The sequence below is a fragment of the Tursiops truncatus genome, chromosome 7, assembly GCF_011762595.2.
Source record: "Tursiops truncatus isolate mTurTru1 chromosome 7, mTurTru1.mat.Y, whole genome shotgun sequence".
Lineage (NCBI taxonomy): Eukaryota > Metazoa > Chordata > Mammalia > Artiodactyla > Delphinidae > Tursiops > Tursiops truncatus.
The window spans coordinates 35,465,068-35,488,669 of record NC_047040.1 but is presented as its reverse complement, the minus strand read 5'-3'; the positions used below and the strand labels follow the sequence as shown (position 1 = coordinate 35,488,669).

Genomic DNA, 23,602 nt, shown 5'->3' with positions numbered 1-23,602 from the left:
CTTTAGAATTAAAAATTGTTAAGATAGCTGGATATAAGATAAACATCTAAATATCAACATCTTTTCTCCATTTAGGTACCTATAAATGATAAATATATTTATAGTAGCAACAATAAAATACTTAGAATAAATTTTCCAAGAAAGATACAGGACCTTTTTGAAAAGGACCATAACACTATTGAAAAATGTCAAATAACATCTGGCTAGTGGAAGGACATACCAGGTTCTTGACTGAGAAGATGTAATTTCATAAAAATGTCAATTATTAAATGTAATGCCATTCCAATTAGAATTTCAACAGGATTTTGTTTTGGGGAGGTAGGAAAAGAATTAGATAATTTTATCTTAAAATACTTTTTGAAGGGCTATGTAAAAAACAAATTTTAGGGACTTCCCTGGCAGTCCAGTGGTTAAGACTGTGCTTCTACTGCAGGAGGCATGGGTTCGATCCGTGGTTGGGGAACTAAAATCCTGCATGCAGCGTGGTATGGGCAAAAGAAAAAAAAATTTTTTTAACTTATGTATTGCATAAAACATCTGCAAGGCAAGAAAGAAACAATAGATATAGAAAAAACATATTTGTATCAGAGATGATATACAAAGGGGTATGTTTGTAATATACAAAGAGATCTCACAATTTGATTTTTTTTAAAAGGTAGAATCTAATAAATGGGTGAGGATATGAATAGGCAATTCTTATATAGATACAATTTCTCAATAAACATATTCTTTAAACTCATCCAAATTGTCTGCCAACAAATTCACTAACACTCAGGAAGAGGCAAATTAAAGCAACAATAAAATTTTACTTTACACCTATCAGAGTAGCAAAAACTAAAGAGAATTATAACACTTATTGCGGTAGGGACAAAGAGAAAACATGCTCCCAGGTATTGCTAGGTATGAATATAACGTATTACTGTCCTTTGGGAAAGTAACATGGTAACATCTATGAAAATTTAAAATACATAATAAATTCCTTGACCCTGCAATCCCAACTTCTTGGACTCTAGCCCATAGAAATAAAAACACCACCAGTGAGGACAAATTACAATGATGTTTATTGAAGCATTATTTATAGTAGAAAAAATAGAAATGAAGTGGTTAAATAAATTATGGCCTATTTACCACATGGAATATTAAGTAGCCATTAAAAGGAATAAATAGGAACTATTGTATATCAATTAATTTGGAAGGATTTCCATGAAATACTGCTTTATTTTTGTAAATGCATATATAGGTCTGTATACAGTTGTATGGAAACAGACGGGAAAAATGAAAGGATACTTATCATTTGTTAACACTGCCTACTGGGGGAAGGAAGAAGAGAAGTGAGATGTGGGGACCCAGCAAAAAGAGGAAGAGAAAAAGGAGATTTTACTTTAAGTGTGTGAACATGATCAAATTATACATTTATGTAAAGTTATAAACCTATATGTGAGTATACAAAAAATATTTTTTTTGAATAGGAAAATCTAAATGTCACCTATTGGATTGTGATTGAAAAAACATGAAACTAAAGTAAGACCCAGGGGAAGGACAACACCATAAAGCACTACAATTTAGTCACTATGGTAACCTGCAAAGTATTTTTGCAGAGCTGCTCTCATAGTTCCCACACGTACAATCAAAACAAATATGCTAAACATTAAAATTTAAAGAGAATTGGTCATTTTATGTGTTGTATTAACACATTTAATAGTGTCATTGTACATAATGTGAAATTTATGTTAAATCCGTATAATATTATACAGTAAAGGCCATCTACTTTGTTTACTCTGATGACTGTGGTTTCCAAAGGACTAAGAGTATAAAGAAAAAATTTTGATGCTACAGTACAGGTGATGAGAGAGGCTACATGCAAATATAAGGTGTCCTTTTCAAACATATATATGCACGCAGGTATACCTATAAACCTATTCATATATACTATATGCTACACTGTATTTGTATATGCTATCAGATTTGAAAATTCACATCACTTATGTGAGTTCATTTTCATAGTGGTACTAGAAGAATTAACTATATTACCCCCTTTAGAAGATAAAAACACATAGATAAATAATGTGGAGGGTTTTCCATTATGAATTTTGTCTTTTCTCTCCTTACAAGTTTATATATAAAAAACAATTCACTGTGAATTTTGTTAAAAAGAAAAAAACCTAAAAACCTAAAAAATGATGGAAGATGCAATTTGGGGAAAATTATAATTTTTCCATTATACCTGATGAATTAACAATTTTCACAAATATGAAGTCCCAAAGCAATTGTGCAAGAAGGTCTCACAAAGTAGTAGGTCTTTCGTTAAATTTAGAAATAATTGATACTAGATTTTAAAGTGCATGGAAGATTGTTTCTCACTAGAGATCTCACTTCTATCCAACCAAATCTGGTATTCCTTTGTTGAAAGTGCCTGTCCCGTTCTTCAAACTTTACTTCCTTCTTCAAGAAGCCTGCCCAGACTCCCTCCAGCAGCACAGGATTTTTTACTCTTACCATCTATTCTCACTTACTGTTGCTATATTAGGTGGCTTGCATACTCTTCTCCCTGCTGACTATGAGCTAGCTCCTTGAGGGCAAAAACCAAGGCCTGGGACTTTCTCGACCTTCAATGTTGACCGCATACATGCCTACCACCAGCCCATTTAGGTACCGTTTATTTCCTATTTCTGTGCTCTTGCTTATGTTATCTCATTCTTCAATATTCTCACCCTTCTCAATAATTTGTGTTTCCTGAAAAACTGATTGAATTTCCTCTGATGATTTCTTATTTCTACAGGCCATTTATGCCCAGCATAGAGATTTATCTCCTTCTTGTGTCCATGCACTGCTTCAAATTGCTCTCTAATTACTCCATATGTGCATACTTTGTATCCAAAGCTAGATCCTAGACAAAAACCATGGGGACTGTTTTTTAAATTTTCAAATATCCTAGTACCAAGCACAAGTAATTTAATCATCAATTCTGGTTCAATTAAGGAAGACATCTTTTTTTCTCTCTCTAGATTCTCATTGTACTCTCAAATATGTTATTAAATTTAGAATTCTTTGATTTGTATTTAATGGATGGATTCAGGGGCACACACACAAACAGAGTGACCTCAAAATGCTTCTGGAATCACACAATGGCCAGAGGAGACCCTGGGAAAACGATGAAATGAGGCTTTCTTCATGTCCCTGAAAGAGGACTCAAGTTCCTTTCTCTTATTGGAGACAGGCCTTGATCCTAATCGCCACACTTGTACATGTGAAATTAACATCTCAAACTGCCTGCAAGTATCTCTCTGTCCAAAGTTCCCTCAGAAACATAATAAGACTGTTGGAAATGTAAATAACACATGAGGTTGAAAAATAATAATAAATTAGGTGAGATAGGAATAAAGGACATATAACCCAAGGCATCGTTCTTGTCTGGTTTTCCATATAAACCCTCTGGAGGTTAATGCAAGTTGCCTGGGAATAGATTGAGGAGGGGGATATTTACTTGAGAAGCAACTGACAGAAACATAAAACATATATGAACTTTCATCGTCCATTTAAAAAGTAATAAAATTACCAAAAACAAACTAGAGAACAAAGGAAGGGATAAAAGTATTTTTGAAGTTTGGTGAAGTACATTTATACAGTCATTTTGCCCTTGTGAATCTTTACCACAAAATCTTATCCATTCTTCAAAGCTAACCATGATTTGATTACAAAGACAGTTAAAACTCTAAGCCAATTTTTGATCTAGACCTTTTCGTTTAAAAAAAGCAGAATCCAGTATTAAAATAAATGCATAGCATACATGAATGAAGAGAGGGTCTAAATGGCTATTGGAGTGATATTTCCCCCTAAACATATGGCATTGACATCAAGAACACACAACCACTTGGGCCAAGACCTAAAACCAGCTGTAATGTGAATCTGCTAAAGAAGAAGAGAAAATTCCTGTGTTGCATTAAACTTCAGTTGCTTTCCAGAGCTATTATTTTAACAGATACTCATTATATGTGCAGTTCACTTTGCTATCATTGTTTTTTCTCTGCAAGGTTAGTTCAAAGAGTAGGACCAAAACCTTACAGAAAGGAGAGGCATGAAGAGGAAAATCTGCATCGCTAATCATCCCAGTTGAAGATCACTTTTCCATACACTGATGTTCAAATGAATCAGTACCCCACCTGACATGTCTTAGATGGACAGAAATCCCTAAACTTCATCACTGAAAATACAGATGCCCTAAAAAGTGTATAATTCCAGATGAATAGTAATGGATATTAATCTCATTAATATTATCTGTTTGAGTACAGACTGGTAGAAAAGGTGGGAGCTGGCAAATTTTTATTTTCTCATAGATTTTTTATATTTTCAAGTGTGCCTAAAGAAAAATTTCGACTTGGACTGTTGCAAAATGCCCAACCCAACACCTGCCACACAGGCATTCAATAAACAGTAGAGGGCAAAATTATTTTTCTAGAATGGTATTTACTGGAGAATCAGGGACCCTTTGACCTGAATACTCTTGTAAGTTGTCTCTTTCCCACTTGTGATGCCGTGTCAAACATGATCATTCAATACAAGGTAACTAGAGAGGAGGGTTTTGTCTGGTTTATTCCAGCTGTCCTACTGCCTTGCCTTTCCTCCATACAAGTACACTGTGTTCTTTCTGTCCTATCTCAGCGCAAAAGGCACCTATCAAATAGGCCTTCTCTGACCATCTTACAAAAATGCAAACGCACCCTAGACTCTCACATCCTCCTTATTCTGCTTTTTACTTCTATGTAGTAATTAGCATCATATGACAGCTTTTCTATTTACTTGCTTATTTGTAGACTATCACTAGAAAGCAAGTTCCCTGAGGGCAGGGGCCTTGTCTCATTCACAGCTCCATGTCCTAGAACAAACACTGCCTGATGCACAGAAGATCCTCAATAAGTAGTTATTGAATAAATTCTTTTCTGAGAAGAATAAGCTGCCACCTGCCAGGTAATGGCCTGAAAGCACCAATAGACTGGCACCTCTTCCAAACCCACTGCAGGATTTCCTTCAAGGAGGGGATCTCTGTGCTCACTTTCAGGTTGAAAACGACAATGCAGAGTTTGGGGAATGCTTGCCCCTCTGATTTGTCTATAGCATACGCGGGCCTCTCACTGTTGTGGCCTCTCGCGTTGCGAAGCACAGGCTCCGGATGCGCAGGCTCAGCGGCCATGGCTCACGGGCCCAGCCGCTCCGCGGTGTGTGGGATCTTCCCGGACGGGGGCACGAACCCCTGTCCCCTGCATCGGCAGGCGGACTCTCAACCACTGCGCCACCAGGGAAGCCCTCTGTCTCTCTTAATTTCAAGCTTTTAGGAAAAAGCACCGTGTCTATATTATTTTCTACCACCAATAACTTTTAGGTGCTTAGTAAATGCTGAGAGGTGATTTTTGCTTTGTGGAAAACACGCAGCCCTCTGAATTGTAGCTTATTAAAGACAATCTTTACATTCTAGAAATGGTACACTACATGTTGGGTGATATCGTCTATGTCTTCCAGAGATTTATGCTATAAAAAAGACACAATAGAACACATGACGTGACTGTGATTTTTAACATTTTAAACAGGATTAAAAATAATTTTTTACCTTTTTGTTACTGTCATTTAAAATTTGGTTTAAGTTCATCATGGTGACAATAAAAACAATGAATATACCAAATAATTCAGAAAAAGCATAATTTTACCTGAATTATTTAGAATGGCTGCTCCAAAGTGCTTCTTTCCTAGGTATCATATTAAATAATGACTAAAAAAAATCAATAGTAAACAAAATATTCTCATTCAGTGGACTTATCCCTAACTGAAGTATCTTTCCCCAGCAAATAATATCATCATCAGAGTAAAAATATGTGAACTGTATTTATAAAAGTCACAAATTGTATGCTACCTAAAACTGACTTCATTGGATTACAATTAAGAGACTACTGACCTTCTGGATGTTGAGTGCACTTGGTTTTAACTTTAAACAAATCAACTCTAGGTCAGTCACTTCTTCAAGTCGATGTCCAGATTTTAATGGGTAACTGAAGATTTCAGATCACATACTCATAAGCTGATTAACTGTGATTGACACAGTCCCTGCTGCTAAAGTCTGGATCGATGGCAAATTTACTCATATTACAAAATTTGTTCATGTAGCGCTTTTCTTTTTTTAAGTGCTATTCTTTAAAAAAACAAAAGAAAACCAAACCGTTTACCCCAAAATGCCCCTTCTGGCTCAGAAAACAAGCAGTAAATATTTAATAGCCTTTTAAATGTCTAATCTTTTAAGAAGTAAACTGTATTAAATTGTAGGACTCAATGCTTTAAGCCACCTGGATCAACTCTACACTGGTGAGATCTAAATGTGAGCAGTAACACTCTCTCCTTTGCAGCTTCTCATGAAACTGACACTAAATATTCCAGAAAAAAAAGTAAAATATAAACGAATCCTACATTTTACTTTATTAAATATTAGAATCACAACTACAATTATAGCAATAGAGCATTATTGATAGGTAGTATGTTTGCTCATAAGCTATAGTAATCATTTCTAATGAGAAATATGATATTGAATAGTTATAAAAGATATACTTTCAATTTCATTTTCAATCTATGTTCATTAGCAACAGTGGAGGCTAAATCTTATTTAAGTAGAAATGAATTTCAATATGCAGGATGAATGAATCAATTTATACTGCAGTTGAAATTCCACAAGATAAACATATATTTAGTCTAAGTAAGTAAAAAGCTACATCTTCCACTGTCTGGGTAGGAATACCTGAAATTTCATGCTTTTGAGGGCTTTACTTCTTTTTTATTTACAAAAAAGTCACAAACTCAAAATGCTATTTTAAAATCAAAGAAATCTGTTCTGTATCTCATTTTACTATTTAATAGAACAGCTGAAAAATGACTTAAAGATGTGGCCATATGGTGTGAAAATCCAGAATCAAGGAAAGAATGAGATACTGCAAACATGTAAAAAGCAATAAGAGAAGGCAGCTCTGAGCTCAGTTGAGAATGAAGCGCTGATGACGGAGACTGTCTTTTATTGATGACATTTGAGGACACTGACTCCCTGGTGTTTTCCAAAACATGAATTCTGCACTTCAAGTGTTTGAGAGATTTAGCTAAGTCTCCTTCCCTCAGCCTGCGGTTGTTTGCACAGAAAGACTCCATCGAATAAATTACTGAACCTTCCAGCACAGCTCAATTAACTGAATGAAGCAGGGAGAGAAAAGCTCCAATCTGGTAATCACAGAACAGAACCTGGCATCATTTTTGCTTAAAGAGTGTACAAGTGGATCACAGGGCATTTGAGAGACGGTCTGAATCTAAGAATAATGACAATACGAAGAGATGAGAGGCACTCAGACTAACACTTTGCCCTCTGCTGATCTTTCCGTGGGAAGTTAGAGTCAGGTGTTTGCATTCTGGAGTCACTTTATTGCCTGTCTTCATGAAGAATTCTGGTGTCTCCAACCCTGTTTCCCCAGCCTCACACATAAGCTGAGCCAAACTTTGTTCCCCGGAAGTTCCAAACGGTTCCTTCCCTTAAATGCAACGTCTCAATGTAACTCAACTTCATGCAACAAAATCTCGAGTCTGATGATGAACAATTAAGCCATCTATGCCTAAAGAGTTGACTAGTTCTGACCCACCCCAGTGTTCTGAATTCAGTTATTTGTCCATTAATTCATTCAACAAAGTTTTTCTCACGCCAGGCACGGTATTACCAACGTGAATAAAACAGTCTCAAAGAGCTCACAGTCTAGGGAGGAAAACACCCTTGCAAACAAAATTTATAACAGATGAGTTAAATATGCCAGCCAAGGTACACACAGTTTCCAGAGGGGACTTCTGAATTGGGGAAATGCTACAGGTTCTGCTGAGTTATGGTTTACCCAAATCCACAGAGCAATTTTAGATTTAATTTCTTAGGAACATGTGGATGCTTTGAAGTCATCTGAGACATTTCCCTTGCCGCCTTGAGAGTAAAGTGTGGTCCTTCCTACCCAGCCCTTCCCCTTAATTCCAGCATGTGGGCAGGTGGCAGAGGAAGTTCCAAAGGGGACTACTCTGGGGTTGACTTGCAGACAAAGAACTTAGACTCTGCTCCTTGGCTCTCCCAAACCACTTGGTAACAAGACAACAATAAAGAAGGAATAATGCTAACAATCGCAGGGTTTGCTTACACATTAAAAACTGACTACTGCCCTCAACCATACATGACCCCACAGTCAAATAAGTCAGTAGCTGTGGAAGTTGCGAAAACCACAGCTTAAAGGCTGAAAGACCCACATTGTACCAGTGGTGTTTCCTTAAAAACAGACAATATCCTCGTCAGTAGAAAGCGCTGAAAACACAAAGAATGACTGAAAGATAGGAGGGGTGGGCACGTGAGAAAGCAAAGAGATGTTTGCGAGAGCTGAGAGGAAATCCTGACACACCAACCTTACCCCCTCCCCACAAAATAACTAGGTCTCCTTTCAGCCCAAGGCTCCCTACTGCCTGGGGAATCTGGCCTCATTCCAACAGCAGTGCCCTCATGTGCTGAACTGAAAATAAAACAAAGGATGCCATTCATCATATTTTTCAACAACTGGTTTCTTTTCTTAGTTTGGAAGAAAAACTTGGCAATCATAAAGCTCAGTTTTTTATTTTTATATATTTTTTTCTTAGTGACAAAATAAACTGAAAAAGAAAAAAAAATGCCCAATGGTAAGAAAAGAAAAATATACAAGACCCTTCAGAGCTCAGTTGGCCACACACTGCCATTCGGCTGACACCAAAGCGTGGAATGCAACACTCTTAAGTTCTCCTAACCCAAAGGGCCAGCTGCCTTCTGCTTCTGTAAGATGTGGCTACTTAGGGAAATTCACATAGGCTCCCAGTGTTAACTATGCTGCATATTTACTTTAATCAAAGTGACATTTCCCAGATGGTGTCATCAGAAAACCTCATCTGAAATGAGGAGTATAAGAGAACTCAGTTGTATATTCTGGGGAAAATTGGATACAGGTGTTCCCCCATTTTAAGATGCCTCAGTTTACGAAAATATAAAACGATGAAACAGATACATTTATGACATGTGACCAGAACCCCCGCCCCCTTAGAAATGGGTACCTGGTACCTAGAATGGGCATCAGGCAGTCACATGAAGGTGAGAATGAATAAATGATAACACCTCTCCATTACCAACTGCACCATCTCAACACTCTCCAGTGTTAACTCTGAGTCTAATGTTTTGTGGTTCCCAGGACCCCCTCAAACACCTCCACCCGGGGTGGGGAGAGGAGGAAAGGCGAGAAAGAAAGCGTTTGAAGCAAGAAGCCACTCAAAGGTACCTCTGAAAATTAGTAGACCTAAAGAATCTAATTCACTGACTATACATGCTGAGACCCTAAGCTGTAAACGAAACAGATGGCTTCCTCCATGGAGGGTGAAGCATAATGATGACATTTACTTTAGTAATTAAATTGTTGTGATGTGGGCTTTGAAAGAAAGGACAGGCATTATGAAGTCTATAACCTAACCTAGTGGTCTTAGAAGATGTTTCTGAGGAAATGACTCATTGCTCCAGAAATTAGACAGCAATGGGTAAAAAGCACAAACTTTAGAAAGGACAGACTAAATGGAAACCTGGTCTTGCAACTTAGCAGCTGTATGACCTTAAGGAAGTTACTTAACCTCTCTGAGCCTCAGTTTTTTGTTTTTCCTCCACAACTTACGCATTTCTGGTGCTGGGTACCAGAAGACATATTCATTTGTGACAACCTTTTGGTCCTGCTTTGTGTGTCACAACACTGGGTAAGCCATCGCAGTGGGAGAGAGGAGTATTCCTGGAAGCCATTCCCCCACTGGGAGAGTTGGCAGTAACTTAACTACGCGTGGAAGTGACTATGAACCACATAAATATATCACACTAAATCCTAATTATCCCCAACTCAACCTCCCTTTATCTGGGTCCAAAAATGCCCATGGCCACTCCCAGAACCAGCTACATAATTTGTGGGGCTCAGTGCAAATGGAAAATTATTCAGAATTTCAGTGACAGCAGAGCACTGAACAAGCACAGGACCCCGGGCTACTGCACAGGCTGTAAGTCCACGAGGCCGACCCTGGCCACTCCAATACCACCTGTCATGAGGAGAAGTTTAATAAAGTATAATTGGGAATATACATCAGTTTCAACAAGTTGTGGCTAAAATATCTTATGTTTGCAAGTTTTACAAAATCGTACAACACTACGAGCTTCTTACCAGGGCCTGTCCCGGGCTTCACACAAGTGAGGGCACTCGCAGCTTAAGCTTCCTCAGCATTGTGGTAAATCTGCCCTGCTAAAATACAGTAGGTGCTCAATAAACACTAGTGAATGAAGCCTTATCCTCAGAGGCTTTACAGTCTAGCCAGCAAGCCAAACAAGAGATCAATTAAAGCCCTGCCACAACTCAACAAATCAAGTCCAAAAAATATAACTGCATGAAATGTGGGGATGTGAATTCAGAGTAGAACAAATAACCCAAGTGACTCTAGGCGGTCTGCCAGCCAGGAGTTTCTGGGGTATTGACTGCACAATCCAGATGTGCCCTGGTGCTAGCTGCAGTTTTGGCACCATCTGGTGGCAACATCCTTCCCTTACTTAAACAGTGACGGGGACCATTCTGGGTCCTACAGACATTGTGGCTCTTTCAGGACTGTGAGAGTGATTCCAGGAATCTCCCAATTAATTGTAGCAAGTTTTGTGACTCAATCTGCAGAAATTCATCTGGGAGAAATCTGGGGATGTGGGGGTTCATCCTCCACTTCCTCACTTGGTGAGGCATGGCTGTGCTTAGCAGCACTGAATCAGTCCTGCAGAGGAGACACTGACAGTCCAGGGGAGGAAGCTATGAAACTGGACGCTGATGGATCTTCCAGGTACAGGAAGGAATAAATGGGCAAGAACTCAGTATATGATAATTGTGTAAAAGACAGATCTCGAAGAGATTTTAAATGAGAAAAGAGTACAGAAGTACGGTCTGGAAGAAGTTTCAGGATTCTGAGGTGGGCCATCCTATGGAACTGCCATGGAAGGGGATGTTCAACCAACTGGATGTACAATTTCTCACTAGATCACAAGAAACTAGAGGCAAATGCTGACCAGGCCTAGGAGGAGAGGCCTGAAGTCCTGAGGATGTGGGTTCAAGGGCACTGTTTAGGGTTAGAGCAGTATAAATCTACAGAAGATGGGATATGGTGGGAGGGAACTCCTGACTGACCCAGTGGGCTAAAAAGAACTTGGGGAATTTTATTTCTTTACAGTCATCTACTCCAAAGGGTTGTTGTGAAAATCACATAACAGTACTTGACACTTAGTTGGAATTCAATGAAAGGTAGCCACGATTAATGATGCTAAAAGGGTTCACTGAAGACATCCTTCTGTATCTCGCTCTTTCATCTTGCTTTTATCCTTGTGAAATAGTGGAGTGGATATCATAAAGGAAGGTGAACTACTAAACACAATTGTAGGGTAGACAGAATAATACTTATCAATTACCAAAAATTCTTTATACTTACTAGAAACAATATAATTTTATAACACTTGGTCATTGCTAGACTACATCAATCATAATGATTACTTTTCCCAAAGCAGTTGGTCTTCATGAAGACAGAGGTACCTAAGAAGTTAGGAAACAGTAACTGGTTGCAGATGGGGTTTCCTAAGAAAAAGTTAATAGGATGGTACATAAAAGGCTTGGGAAAGATGTTTAGCTAGGAGCCTACCACCAGCTAAAAAGCATCATCTACCTGGCAGGTGAAGATGGCATGAAAGGAAAGACATACAACTATTAAAAGATTGAAAAGACTGGGCTTCCCTGATGGTGCAGTGGTTGAGAGTCCGCCTGCCGATGCAGGGGACACAGGTTCGTGCCCTGGTTCGGGAAGATCCCACATGCCGCGGAGCGACTGGGCCTGTGAGCCATGGCCACTGAGCCTGCGCGTCCAGAGCCTGTGCTCCGCAACGGGAGAGGCCACAACAGTGAGAAGCCCGCGTACTGCAAAAAAAAAAAAAAAAAAAGATTGAAAAGACTTTAATTTTCTTTTCTTTGTTTTTAAATGAATTAATTTATTTGTTTATCTTTGGCTGCGCTGGGTCTCTGTCGCTGCGTGCAGGCTTTTTCTAGCTGCAGCAAGTGGGGGCTACTCTTCATTGCTGTGTGCAGGCTTCTCATTGTGGTGGCTTCTCTGTTGCAGAGCACCAGCTCTAGGCGCGTGGGCTTCAGTAGTTGTGGCACTCAGGCTCAGTAGTTGTGGCTCATGGGCTCTAGAGTGCAGGCTCAGAAGTTGTGGTGCACAGGCTTAGTTGCTCCGTGGCATGTTGGATCTCCCCAGACCAGGGCTCGAACCCATGTCCCCTTCATTGGCAGGTGGATTCTTAACCACTGACCATGAGGGAAATCCCAACTTTAATTTTTAAAATTATATTAGTCTATATTTTTAATGGTGGACTAAGCTACTACATGAAAGACATTCACTCTAGAGTCTTTTGGAAAACTCTATCCAATGATTTACCATGATATTTCCAATCCTTACCCCAATTCAACACTCAGACTCCCTATTAGATGAAAGAATAGCAAGACTGTCAAAGGGAACACAGAACGTGATGATAAGAAAACAATGAAGTTCAGAGAATACAATGCGAATGAGAAGAAAAGGCAAGTAATCATCAACAAGCTGTTTTCATTAGGTTCTATAGATCCACACTGAATATTTTCTGCCTTTTTCTCCTTTCCTTCCATTTGGTCTGTTGATAGGTTTATTTCTGACAGGATCTAGTCAGAATTTATTTCTGACAGGATCTAAGTATTTCAAAAGAAATAACGTTGAAAATTTGGTCAACAGTTGTTGGAGAACCAAAAGACCTAGGAGAGAACGTGGTGCCCAGAGATAAAAATAACTGCAGGAAGCACTATGCCCCAAGGCTGGAGGATCAAAGGGAGGGGGCAAGGTTCTCAGAGTCTAGAAGCCTAGAGAGGCCTCACAGAGCTGGGGTTCAGCCACTGCCGGTGCTTCTGAGCGCACATTGAGGCAGGTTCTCAAAGTGACAGGAGAAAAAAGCTGGAACCTGGAACCAAGAGCCACTGTCAGGTCAAGAGCCACTGCTGTGGTGGGGCTGCCCGAAACGGGAAGGAACTTGAAACAGCAAGCCCCTCTCCTCCTTCAGCCCTGCAGCCTCCCTGTCCAGCTCCCCAGAGAGGCAGAGCCTAACGGCAGAGTCCTGGTGGCATAAAACAGCATAGGTGAGGGTTGGTGTGGGGCTGAGAGACAAAAGCTGGACCATGCACACATTACACATTTAGAAAGAGCAATGCATCCCATGTTTAGGTCTCTGTCGCTCATCTTAACTCACAACAAACTAATTAGCCGCAAAATACTGCAAATTGGGCAAAAGAAGTGACAGAGTAATCCAACGTCAGGCTGAGTTCAACCAGAGCCATGCTTCACCAGCACCTTTCCTTGTACCTTAGAGGAGCACTCTAAGGGATTGCCGTTAGCGGCCTAACTGTTCTTACCTATGAAAAATGGGCTCCTTCGAAGCCATGTGCGGGCCTGCTTAAAACAATAAGCTTTTCGAACCCCCAAGTGCGACATACTCCGGGAGCGTGGTCTGGATGCTTATCAAACAAGTTCCTGGGCCATTCTCTGAAGTTTCTGGGCAAGTACAAACAAAAGAGTCAAATAAAATGCCTTTTAAAAACAAGGCAGTGGAGCACGTACCCTGTCAGTGAGATCCTCATATCCCCACAGAGTAAACAGTAACATGAGAATATTTATACTAAACAAAACTGTATATCAAGCCTGCTTTGGCTCAGCCAGAGGGAATGATAAATTCCTTGCAGATCTCTCATAGAGTGGTCCTTTGTGGTCCATGGACGCCACTTCCAAGACGGTACAAACCAATTACAGAGCAAGGCTTTTCATTATGTTGAGGAATGAAAATATCACCCCCCATTTTGTTTTATTTTACAGTTATATTTTACTTAGCCCTCCCCCCTTATGTTAAAGATGTTTTAACTTGTGGAGTCAAGCCCAAGTTCAGGTTGGAAGCAAATGACAGCCCCTCCCCACCAACAACAAAAGCCCTATCACCTCACAGCCTAGCTTTTTGCTTTCCTTGTCCCACTTCTAAGAAACTAAAACTTGAATTTAAAGTGGGGTGGAGTAAAAAACACTAAAGAGTTAATAAAATGTAAACTCTATTTGTCCACATCGATTTTGTCCCATTTACAATTGGCACAAGTCATGGGCAAAGTCATCTGGCAGGAGATGGAGGTTAAACAAGCTATGAAGCCACATTCCATACAATGTCCACTTTGAGGTCCAATGGAAAAAATACTGCAGAAACATTTGCACAAAGTGTTGGTCTGTTTCTAAGAGAGTAATATGAGAAAAGGTTAATATGAATCAGGGTATTTGTTAGTTTGGTCAGATTTTTCTCAACCCAATTTGATAATCCTTCTTATTGTTATAGATCCATCCTGGCTACTTCTGCCAGCTCATACATAGAGCTGATGATGCCACATCCGTCCAAAGGATAAACCTTCAGCAACTTACAGCTGTTTCAGATTTTCTAAAGAATCATGGTGGAGCAAGGGAGAAGGGGAAGAGAGAAAGACAATAGAAAAAAACAGCGAAATTAGAATATGCACAAGTGGTAAGAAGTGAGGTTGCGCTGGTTTTGAAAGTTGTTTATAACAAAAATAGTAAATTATTGTCTTAAATAGACAGCTGGGCTTCCCTGGTGGCGCAGTGGTTGAGAGTCCACCTGTCGATGCAGGGGACACGGGTTTGTGCCCCGGTCTGGGAATATCCCACATGCCGCGGAGCGGCTGGGCCCGTGGAGCCATGGCCGCTGAGCCTGCGCGTCCGGAGCCTGTGCTCCGCAACAGGAGAGGCGACAACAGTGAGAGGCCCGCGTACCGCAAAACAAAGCAAAGCAAAACAAAAGACAGCTGGATCAAATGCCAAATTTAATCAACTCCATTTTAAACCATTAACTAAGCCTCACATGTAGTGCCCAAGTCCATCATAATAGATTAAAAAGGGAAAAACAGATCTTATATGTTTGTACACTTTAATGGATATTAGAAATTTGACAAAATTTTATTTAGAAAGTGTGGGCTTAGTGAAATTGTCTTATTCACATGTTTGTTTTTTGTGTTTTTTTAAATTTTTATGAAATTAATATATAATTTTTAATAATTGTGGTAAAATATACATAAAATTTACCATTTTAACCATTTTTAAGTGTGTAGTTCAGTGGCATTAAGTATTCATATTATTGTACAACCATCACCACTATCCATCTCCAGAATTATTTTTTCATCTTCAAAAACTGAAACTCCGTACACCCATTAAATAGATGTTTGGTTATAAACAGGCCTTGCTCAAAACTGGCAGTCTAGAATGCAGTGATACGAATCTGGATAGGTTAATCCAGGCAAGTGGCAAATGAATCAACTCCTACTACAACCCCTAATGACTCAGTGACAAGCTGTGCTTTTACCCTCTCATGTGTTTAATACTGATGACCAAAACTGAAGCAAAGCTCTAGAAGAGATCTGGAAAAAGTGTTAATATATTTCATTTTTACATTACAGCTTACAAAGTACTTCCATTTATCCCCTAGAACACAATCTGAGTGGGAACTCTTTTCCCTGTTTTATAGGCAATGAAACTATGCCTACGGGGAAGGTAAGGGCAAGGACCAGAACCCAGGCCAGAATCCACTGTCCATCACTTATCCTACTAGGCCACATGGCCTCTGACAAAGCAAGAGAAAAAAGAGGCATGACAACTTCTCAGCTCTCCCGGACTCACTGGGTCTAACTGGAGAGCATTTGCTCTCTTCATCACAGCAACTAAACTTCCTTACGCCTGAAAACCACACCTGGTTCATCATTTCTCCATCTTTGCTGTATTTATATTAAACAGCAAAAAGAAAACACACCCAAAAAAGCACAATTCTGAAACACAATTAATGCAATCACAGTCAAGAGTCAAATGTAAGTCAAAAAAATATACTAGGATAGATTACTGGATCCTATAAAAAGACTGAGTTCAACCTCTTTTTTATTTTTAATTACTTAAAATAAACTCACATTATGTGCTCTTATTAGACAAGACCATAATCTTTCTTGCTAAACAAAACCTATGGAAAAATTCATTTCTTTGTGCTTTATGAACAGAAAGCATCTTGTACCAAAGAATTATAAGCACTAAGGATTTACATAAAATTGCCAGAATCAGCAAGTGGTGGCTTCTTTCAGTTCACAGAGAGGCAACCTATTTTGATTTCTTTCAAATAACATTTTTCCACCAAAACCCTTCTCTTTGCTCAAGAGCAATAAATTCCCTAAACCTTCAGACTTCCCATTTAAATTCCAAAAAGAATAAATACAATCCCTTGAAGTCATGCCCAACACCATCATTGCACTTCTCCACATAAACATAAAAAAATTAGACAAATCTGGCTCCAGAATGAACAGTGGGTCATCCCAAACAAGGCAGGAAAGAACAATCATGCTTCGAAAGAGTAATTTTATTTTATAATTCTCCCCATTTTTTAGTTACTTAGTACTTGATTTTTAAAAGTGCACATTAAAAAAATGATTACTTAAAAAATGAGAGTTGAATACAGGACTCTGGAATAAAGAGGTCAGGAAAACCAAATAAATTGAGTCCGTTTTTAGTTTTGTTCATGATAATTAAAGACGATTTGGCAACGATGGCCATTTTACCCAGCTGATTCAGGAGGGCTTCTAGTACATGCAAGTGCATGAACTTGATACAGAGGAGGATTTCACGAAGTTTTAATGACGACTAGAAATATCATAAGGCGATTATGGACAATCTTTCAACACCTGTTGTTGTCACTGGACAGAGAATGCTTCCAGTTTTCCAATTCACAGCTGGAACCAAGCTCTTGGATCTTCCACTCGTCTTCACTGGCCAAAAGAAAACTTTGTAAGGGCTGATATTTTTTCCTTACAATTTCAATGAAGCCTTAGATTGGATCACATGAAAATGCCTCTGCGTATCTTCCAGAACTCCCCAATACCTTCCTTAATAGCATATTCAGCACAGTTCTTGCACTCTTGGGGTGTAAATCCAATTAATGCTCTTCCTTTAATGCCAATTCCCTGATCACTTGCCAATTTTTTAACTTGAGCTTCTATGTAATGAGGAGATACATAATAAAAATGGTCCCCAAGGACACTGTAAGCCATGTATTGAGAGCCTTCTGAGGTTTCTGTAACTTCTTGATCTTCAAAACTCTCTACATTGCAAGCTATCTCAATTTTCCCTTCATGAGGAAAAGCCATCGTTTGGACGCCCCTCAATCCATTCACATTTGAGCCCCGAATGGCACTAGCGATCTCTTTTCCCAGAGCCAAGTCTTGAGAATCTATGGTAACATTGCAGTTCATCACATATGGGCTAGCGCCGATGCCTAAATCATTAGAAAAGCATGTTAATCAAGCAAAGTGAAAGCCTCATTTTGAAGATTCTATTCTTTACCCAATTTTAATCCAAGGAGTTTCCTTTACTTGGTTTTACTTTTAAAATAATACACAAATATTCCTCATTATCAACTCCAGAATTGTCTAAAGGTCATACATATTTTTAATAACAGAGTTATTTGAGCTATAAGCAGATACTTTTATCTACTCTAAATGTATCTGGATGTTTTTTCTAGAATGGTTAAGAAAAGCCCAGACTTTCTAAAGTATCAACAGATATTTCAAAAGGCACATTTGAAAATTAAATATCAACAGCAGCAAAATGTCTTGGCCTTCCATTCATTTCGAAGGCCATCTCCACAGGGGCTGGAATTCAGTGCCAGGACTACGGGTCTGGGAGACAGGAATAAATCACACTCTGTACCCATCCCTTCCACCCCAAACACAGACCCATCATCACTGAGCTAGGTTAAGATCGGATTCAAATGAACCTCAGCAACAGTCTTGGCTAGGAAAGGAGGTCACTAAAAAGTGACAAACAGTCTTGGAATTGGGAAGGACAAAGGGACTCTTGTGTCTCATGACCATGTGGGTTTGGCAGGGCAGGGTTTGGGGCACTATGTATACCTTCTTGGTATAACCAGTTGGAGGCATCTCTTTCTTCCATCCCCAGCTTCCCAAGGGACTGGGACTGCCATTGCTACTCCAGAGCCTGGTTACTCTAGAGCCCAGGGGCAACTGTCCTGCTTTTCCCTGCCTTGGGGAAGATGCAGCTCATGTTACATAAATAGCCCTGCTCTAATTATAGTTTACATTATAAGATGGACAACTTGGTTAAATTAGTATTGGTATAAAAAGCTTAGGTTTGCAGTTTCTTCATTTTGGGGGAACTTTACATTTCTAAATGCAAAGTGACTAGGGATTGATGAGGGATAAAAGGCTGACCTCACCTTCAGCATAAGACAATTCTTTAGTTACTATTCCAACATTATTTTACTGTCAATGCTTTTTCTTGCTACTTTCAAACTTATTGCTCATGGTGTCAGTATCCAGTGAGAGATCCTGCTGAATTCACTTTCCCCTAGACAGTCGTGGTTTGGGGGCTTTGCTGCCTAGCCTGGGTACTCTCATACTAATAGACGCTTTACAGAAAATCAGCACACGGAAACCACATTTCATCTTTTTCCCACACATGTACATAATGAAACATTTCAACTCCCGAGGCTGGGCCTCTTCCTACTGGGAATTCTGCAGGAATGAATCAGATTACAGTATTTCTCCATAATGCTTATTTCATAAAAATTAAATTTCCTAACAGTCAATACATATCTCTCTCAACCTCATATACCAATCACTTACTCTAAATATCTTTGAGAATTGTATCAGTTTTAACAGTTCACAGAGTACAACTGGAAATTTTTCTTGTCAATGCTAATGTCATTCATTAATGGAAAGCATCCAAGCATGGTTTCTCTCTCCTCTACCCCTCAACAGGTAATGTTACAAACAGCCCCATTTTTCTCATATCTGATATACATACCCTATTCTGACTCAAGAAGTGGCCTCATCTTTATCATTATTCAAACAAATAGCTAGATCACACTCAGATTTTGCTGAAAAGTATGTATACATATATTGGGTTATACTAAGTATTGATACTATTCAAAATACTTATTGGGCCTATTGTGCTTTGCTATACCAGAACTTTGATATGCCCAGTCAACATTCAGATATTCATATGTAAGTTATCAGCTTGGGGGAGCTAGTCACTTCCAAGGCAAGTTCGTTCATATGGACCCAGGGCTCGTCCTCCCCACAGTATGGTGGCATGGACCATTCCATCCCTAAAGACATGGGACTTTTTCTGAATCCCCCATCCAGCAGATTCCAAGGCACCTGTTACCACCATGTGCCCAATAACTGTACCTTCTGTCACAGAATTTCTAAAATTGATCATTCTTGCTAATAAATGAACTCATTACCTAAGATAAGTTATTAGATGTAGAATAAGCTTAGATGTTAAGTCCAGAGCACAAGAGTGCCATAAAGAATTCACTTGTCCCAACACTGATTCACTTAATTAAAATAAATCTCTACTTAAAAAATTCCTTCAAAAGCTAATTATTTCTTAGAAAAATAAAATTGAACATTAGAAGTAACTTTTATATTCTCTTCTAAATAAAATAAGAGTAATCACAAACAACACAGTATAATCATTACTTTTGTGTATGCTCTTGTTATGTGTGTTTTAAATCCTTTTTTAAAATTTATTTATTTATTTTTGGCTGCATTGGGTCTTTGTTGCTGTGCATGGGCTGTCTCTAGTTGTGTTGAGCAGGGGCTACTCTTCGTTGAGGTGCGCGGGCTTCAGTAGTTGTGGCACGCGGGCTCAATAGTTGTGGCTCGCGGGCTCTAGAGCACAGGCTCAGTAGTTGTGGCGCACGGTCTTAGTTGCTCCATGTCATGTGGGATCTTCCTGGACCAGGGATCGAACCCGTGTCCCCTGCATTGGCAGGCGGATTCTTAACCACTGCACCTCCAGGGAAGTCCCTTAAATACTTCTATTAAACTTTAATTATATAATAATTAATTTTGTTTTATCATTATATCTTATTCAAGCAGTGAATAAACAGAGACAGTCAATGAAGCTGAGAAGTTTCTGGCCTAATCAGGTAGTAGTACCCTTCCTGAGGGGTTGTGAGGTCATGACCCATTTCTTAGAAGGAAAGAAAGGAAGAAAGGAAGAAAGGGAGAAAGAAAGGGAAAAAGAAAAGAAAAGAAGAAGAGGGCTTCCCTGGTGGCGCAGTGGTTGAGAGTCCACCTGCCGATGCAGGGGACATGGGTTCGTGCCCCAGTCCTGGAAGATCCCACATGCCGCGAAGCAGCTAGGCCCGTGAGCCATAGCTGCTGAGCCTGCGTGTCCGGAGCCTGTGCTCCGCAACGGGAGAGGCCACAACAGTGAGAGGCCCGCGTACCGCAAAAAAAAAAGAAAAGAAGAAGAGAAACTGCTTTCTGCCCAAATGCACGCATTTCTAATTCCTCCATTTAATCCTTCCCATGTCCAACACCAATATGGTGACCCAATTCTAATGAATCAAATTCTGCATTTAAATCCAGCAGTCCCAGTGACCTTATATGAAATGCTGAATTTGATTTTTTTATGCTAGTTTAAACTTAGTAAAGATTCTTTAAATAAGGGAGGTAATTAATCCCAGAAAATCGTAATTCTAGTTAAATGTCATATAATTAAAGAAATTCCATTTTTTGCTCTAAAATTAGAAACCTGATGTGAAAGTTTGTTTCTCAGTTTGCGGTCTCGCCCCGCTCCTGCCTCCCGCAGATTGGCACTCGGCTGCTCTGGCGGCAGCATGAATCTCCTCACTGCAAAGCTGAAATTCCAATTTTATTCCAACGCAACTGTCACAACGCCCTGAAGCAAGCTAAAAACAAGGAAAAAAATCTTTGGTATGATTTCACTTTCCATGTGTTCTTTAATGAAAAATTTATCATTCTAAATATTGGTGTTTACTCCTAGTTATATACTTTTTTTATCAAAAAGAAAAAGAAACTGAGATTCAGTTGCTATTATTTCACAGGGAAATATAACAGGCCTGATGTTTTCCTGACAATTCTGTTATTTTCTTGTGTGGAAACACTGTATTTATCATATACTGTACGGCTGGTGATTCAGATATTGTAGAGACCTTATGGTGAACTGATATAGATGTAAACTCTTTATGCCAGATTGTTTAAGCATAAAAAAAACAAATGCACTTAATTAACATCTGATGTGTAGCTTTTGCAAACACAAATGCAATATTTGTGTTTGAGCACTGGCAGTAATGACTGTGAACTATGCTATTAATGTCTGGTTTAAAGATGCTTGCGGTAGGACCATGTCTGGAATAACACAAATAAAAAACTGCATTCAGACAAAACAATAGTGAAGAGGCCATTAGAAAAATGAAAAAGCAGCACTCAAAAGAAACACATGTATTTTTTTCCCCCTTTAGATCAAAATTATTCTCAAAAATAGTTCCAGGTGCCATCATCTTCAATCAATTAATGGTGAAAAGATTCTATATATTTTCCTCCACAGAAAGGATTTCATTTTAGGGAGTCAGAAGTTGCTAAGGGATGTATTTAGAAGTTCTATTTATCATATTAAGTTCCTCTTTGGCGGCTTAGTTTTAAAAGATGCATGAGGAGAGAGCCGAGGTGGTGCTTTGGGATATTTGGCATTTTTATATCTGAAGAGAGAACTGCAAATTTGTGGATTACATTACAGTTTGAATAAATAAAGAGATTCTCATGAACTAATGTGCGACTCCCTCATTAAATATGTTTTTACTGAAAACCTGCTGAGTTCCAGGAACCATGCAGGTTACTGGGTGTAAAAATATGAAAGTTAAAATAACATAAAACCTAGCCTAAATGTGGTCCTTGCTTCAGACTAACAAACAGAGCAAGAAAACAGACTTGGAACTCAGGTTCAAAAATATAAACAGCTGTTATTACACCAAAAGCAATTAGTCATCATTACGTATTGGTATTTTAAATTTTTTAGAACATGTACTAAAGAGAAACCACAGCTGAAACAGGACATTTGATGACTAAAGCCATAAAACTCAAACATAATTGCTAAGTCCGATACTCCCATGGCGGGAAGAATGCAGGACTCTTATGCATGTGGCCAAATCCACAGAAAAGAAAGCTGAGTGACACTGTGTGGCATAGGGCCGGCAGTGGCTCCCCGTGAGTCTGAATTCAAGTTCTACCTCTTCAGGGACACTGCCTCTGCTCAGCTGTCTTTCAGCAAAATGGCTATGACGTTTTCCCACTCTGCAAGGAATTGTGAGCCTCAATTTCTCAACTCTGAATCTTTCAGAGTAACAGTACTTCAGAGAGGAAATCACAGAGGTAGATACATGTTAATATCATAATGGAATGAAGCCAGTCCAGTTGAAAGGAACCTCAGGTGACCTGCCTGCTCCCAGGTTTTCTATAGAACAGTGCCTTTCACCAGCTCATGCAGAGACAAAAGCAAAGTCCTTCATGCTTCTATTACAGGTTACACACTTAATTACACATTGAGCCTTTCATTCCAACTAGATTTACAAGCAAATGTAGAAAATTATGAAAATAGGTTCCTCAAAACAGGACTCATTCTAAAACTAGAAATTATTTTTCAAAGACTAGGTAAAGTTTTGGGTGTGAAGTAAACGGCATTATTCAATGTCAAGAAAAGTGCCTGATGCTGCAACTTCTCATTTACTGAGACAGAACTAAGCAGGGACAGCTCTCACTAACCCATTGAAATAACTAAACAGAAGTCCTTGATTCCAAGATGTGCCAATTACCTCCATCTATGATTCCTAAGGCATCATATGAAACTACAGTTCAAAGAACTGTCCCTCTATTTTTAAACAATGATGCATATATGCAGGCCAGTCATATATCAGCCAGCGGTGTTTAAATTATCCTATAAATGTTTAGGGTTTTAAAATATATATGTATAAAGTATTTATTTATAGATCTAAAAGTATCAACTATTACTGCTTTGTCCTTATTTATGTTCCTCATGAGCTGGCCAACTACAAACTTTTAAAAGGAATTTGGTTTAAAAGATTTTGTGTGTTTGGCACTGACTATGGGTGTTAATCATTTCTGAGCTCACTTTTTTCTCTTCTGTTTATAATATTCTCAGGGAACTTCAAAACAGAAACCTGTTCCCTTATAGATTCTGCTTCCTCTTGGGTACTGTGTAGATTACTTTGTCACTGGAAAGTTAACTGTAAGTGTTCAGTTGATAGCACCAATCATTTCTATTTAATTTTTTTAGGAAAAGAAATAAATACGCAATGTGTTGAAGCTTTTCTGTTTTGATGGGAGGAGTGGAAAACTATGTTGAGAAACATTGATGTAAATAAAAAATGTTAGAAAAATATATAAAGCCATTAAATTTAAAAATAAGGAGGGAAATCGCCATAGTTAGGAACTAAATTCACTGAAAAATTAGATGAATAACATTTCTACCCTAATGACAGAGGTGCTAGAAATTCTCCTTCAGTAGATATTACTTTTAAAAATGAAAACAT

The 23,602-nt window shown here is 38.9% G+C and overlaps 1 protein-coding gene across 9 annotated transcripts in view; it reads right to left on the bottom strand.

Annotated features, from left to right (window-relative positions):
• Positions 1-1,038: 1,038 nt before the first annotated feature.
• Positions 1,039-23,602, bottom strand: part of FTCDNL1 (formiminotransferase cyclodeaminase N-terminal like) — a 109,017-nt gene continuing 86,453 nt past the window's right edge. For 6 of the 9 annotated variants that reach the window (XM_033859913.2, XM_033859917.2, XM_033859916.2 and 3 more), the window contains one exon: positions 16,083-17,494. In XM_033859913.2, coding sequence (XP_033715804.1) covers positions 17,058-17,494 — 437 coding nt within the window. In that variant the 3' untranslated portion in view covers positions 16,083-17,057. Of the gene's footprint in view, positions 12,036-16,082; positions 17,495-20,787; positions 20,945-23,602 lie in introns of those variants that run through there. The other 3 variants (XR_004527397.2, XR_004527398.2, XM_073807433.1) reach the window with 2 other exon arrangements.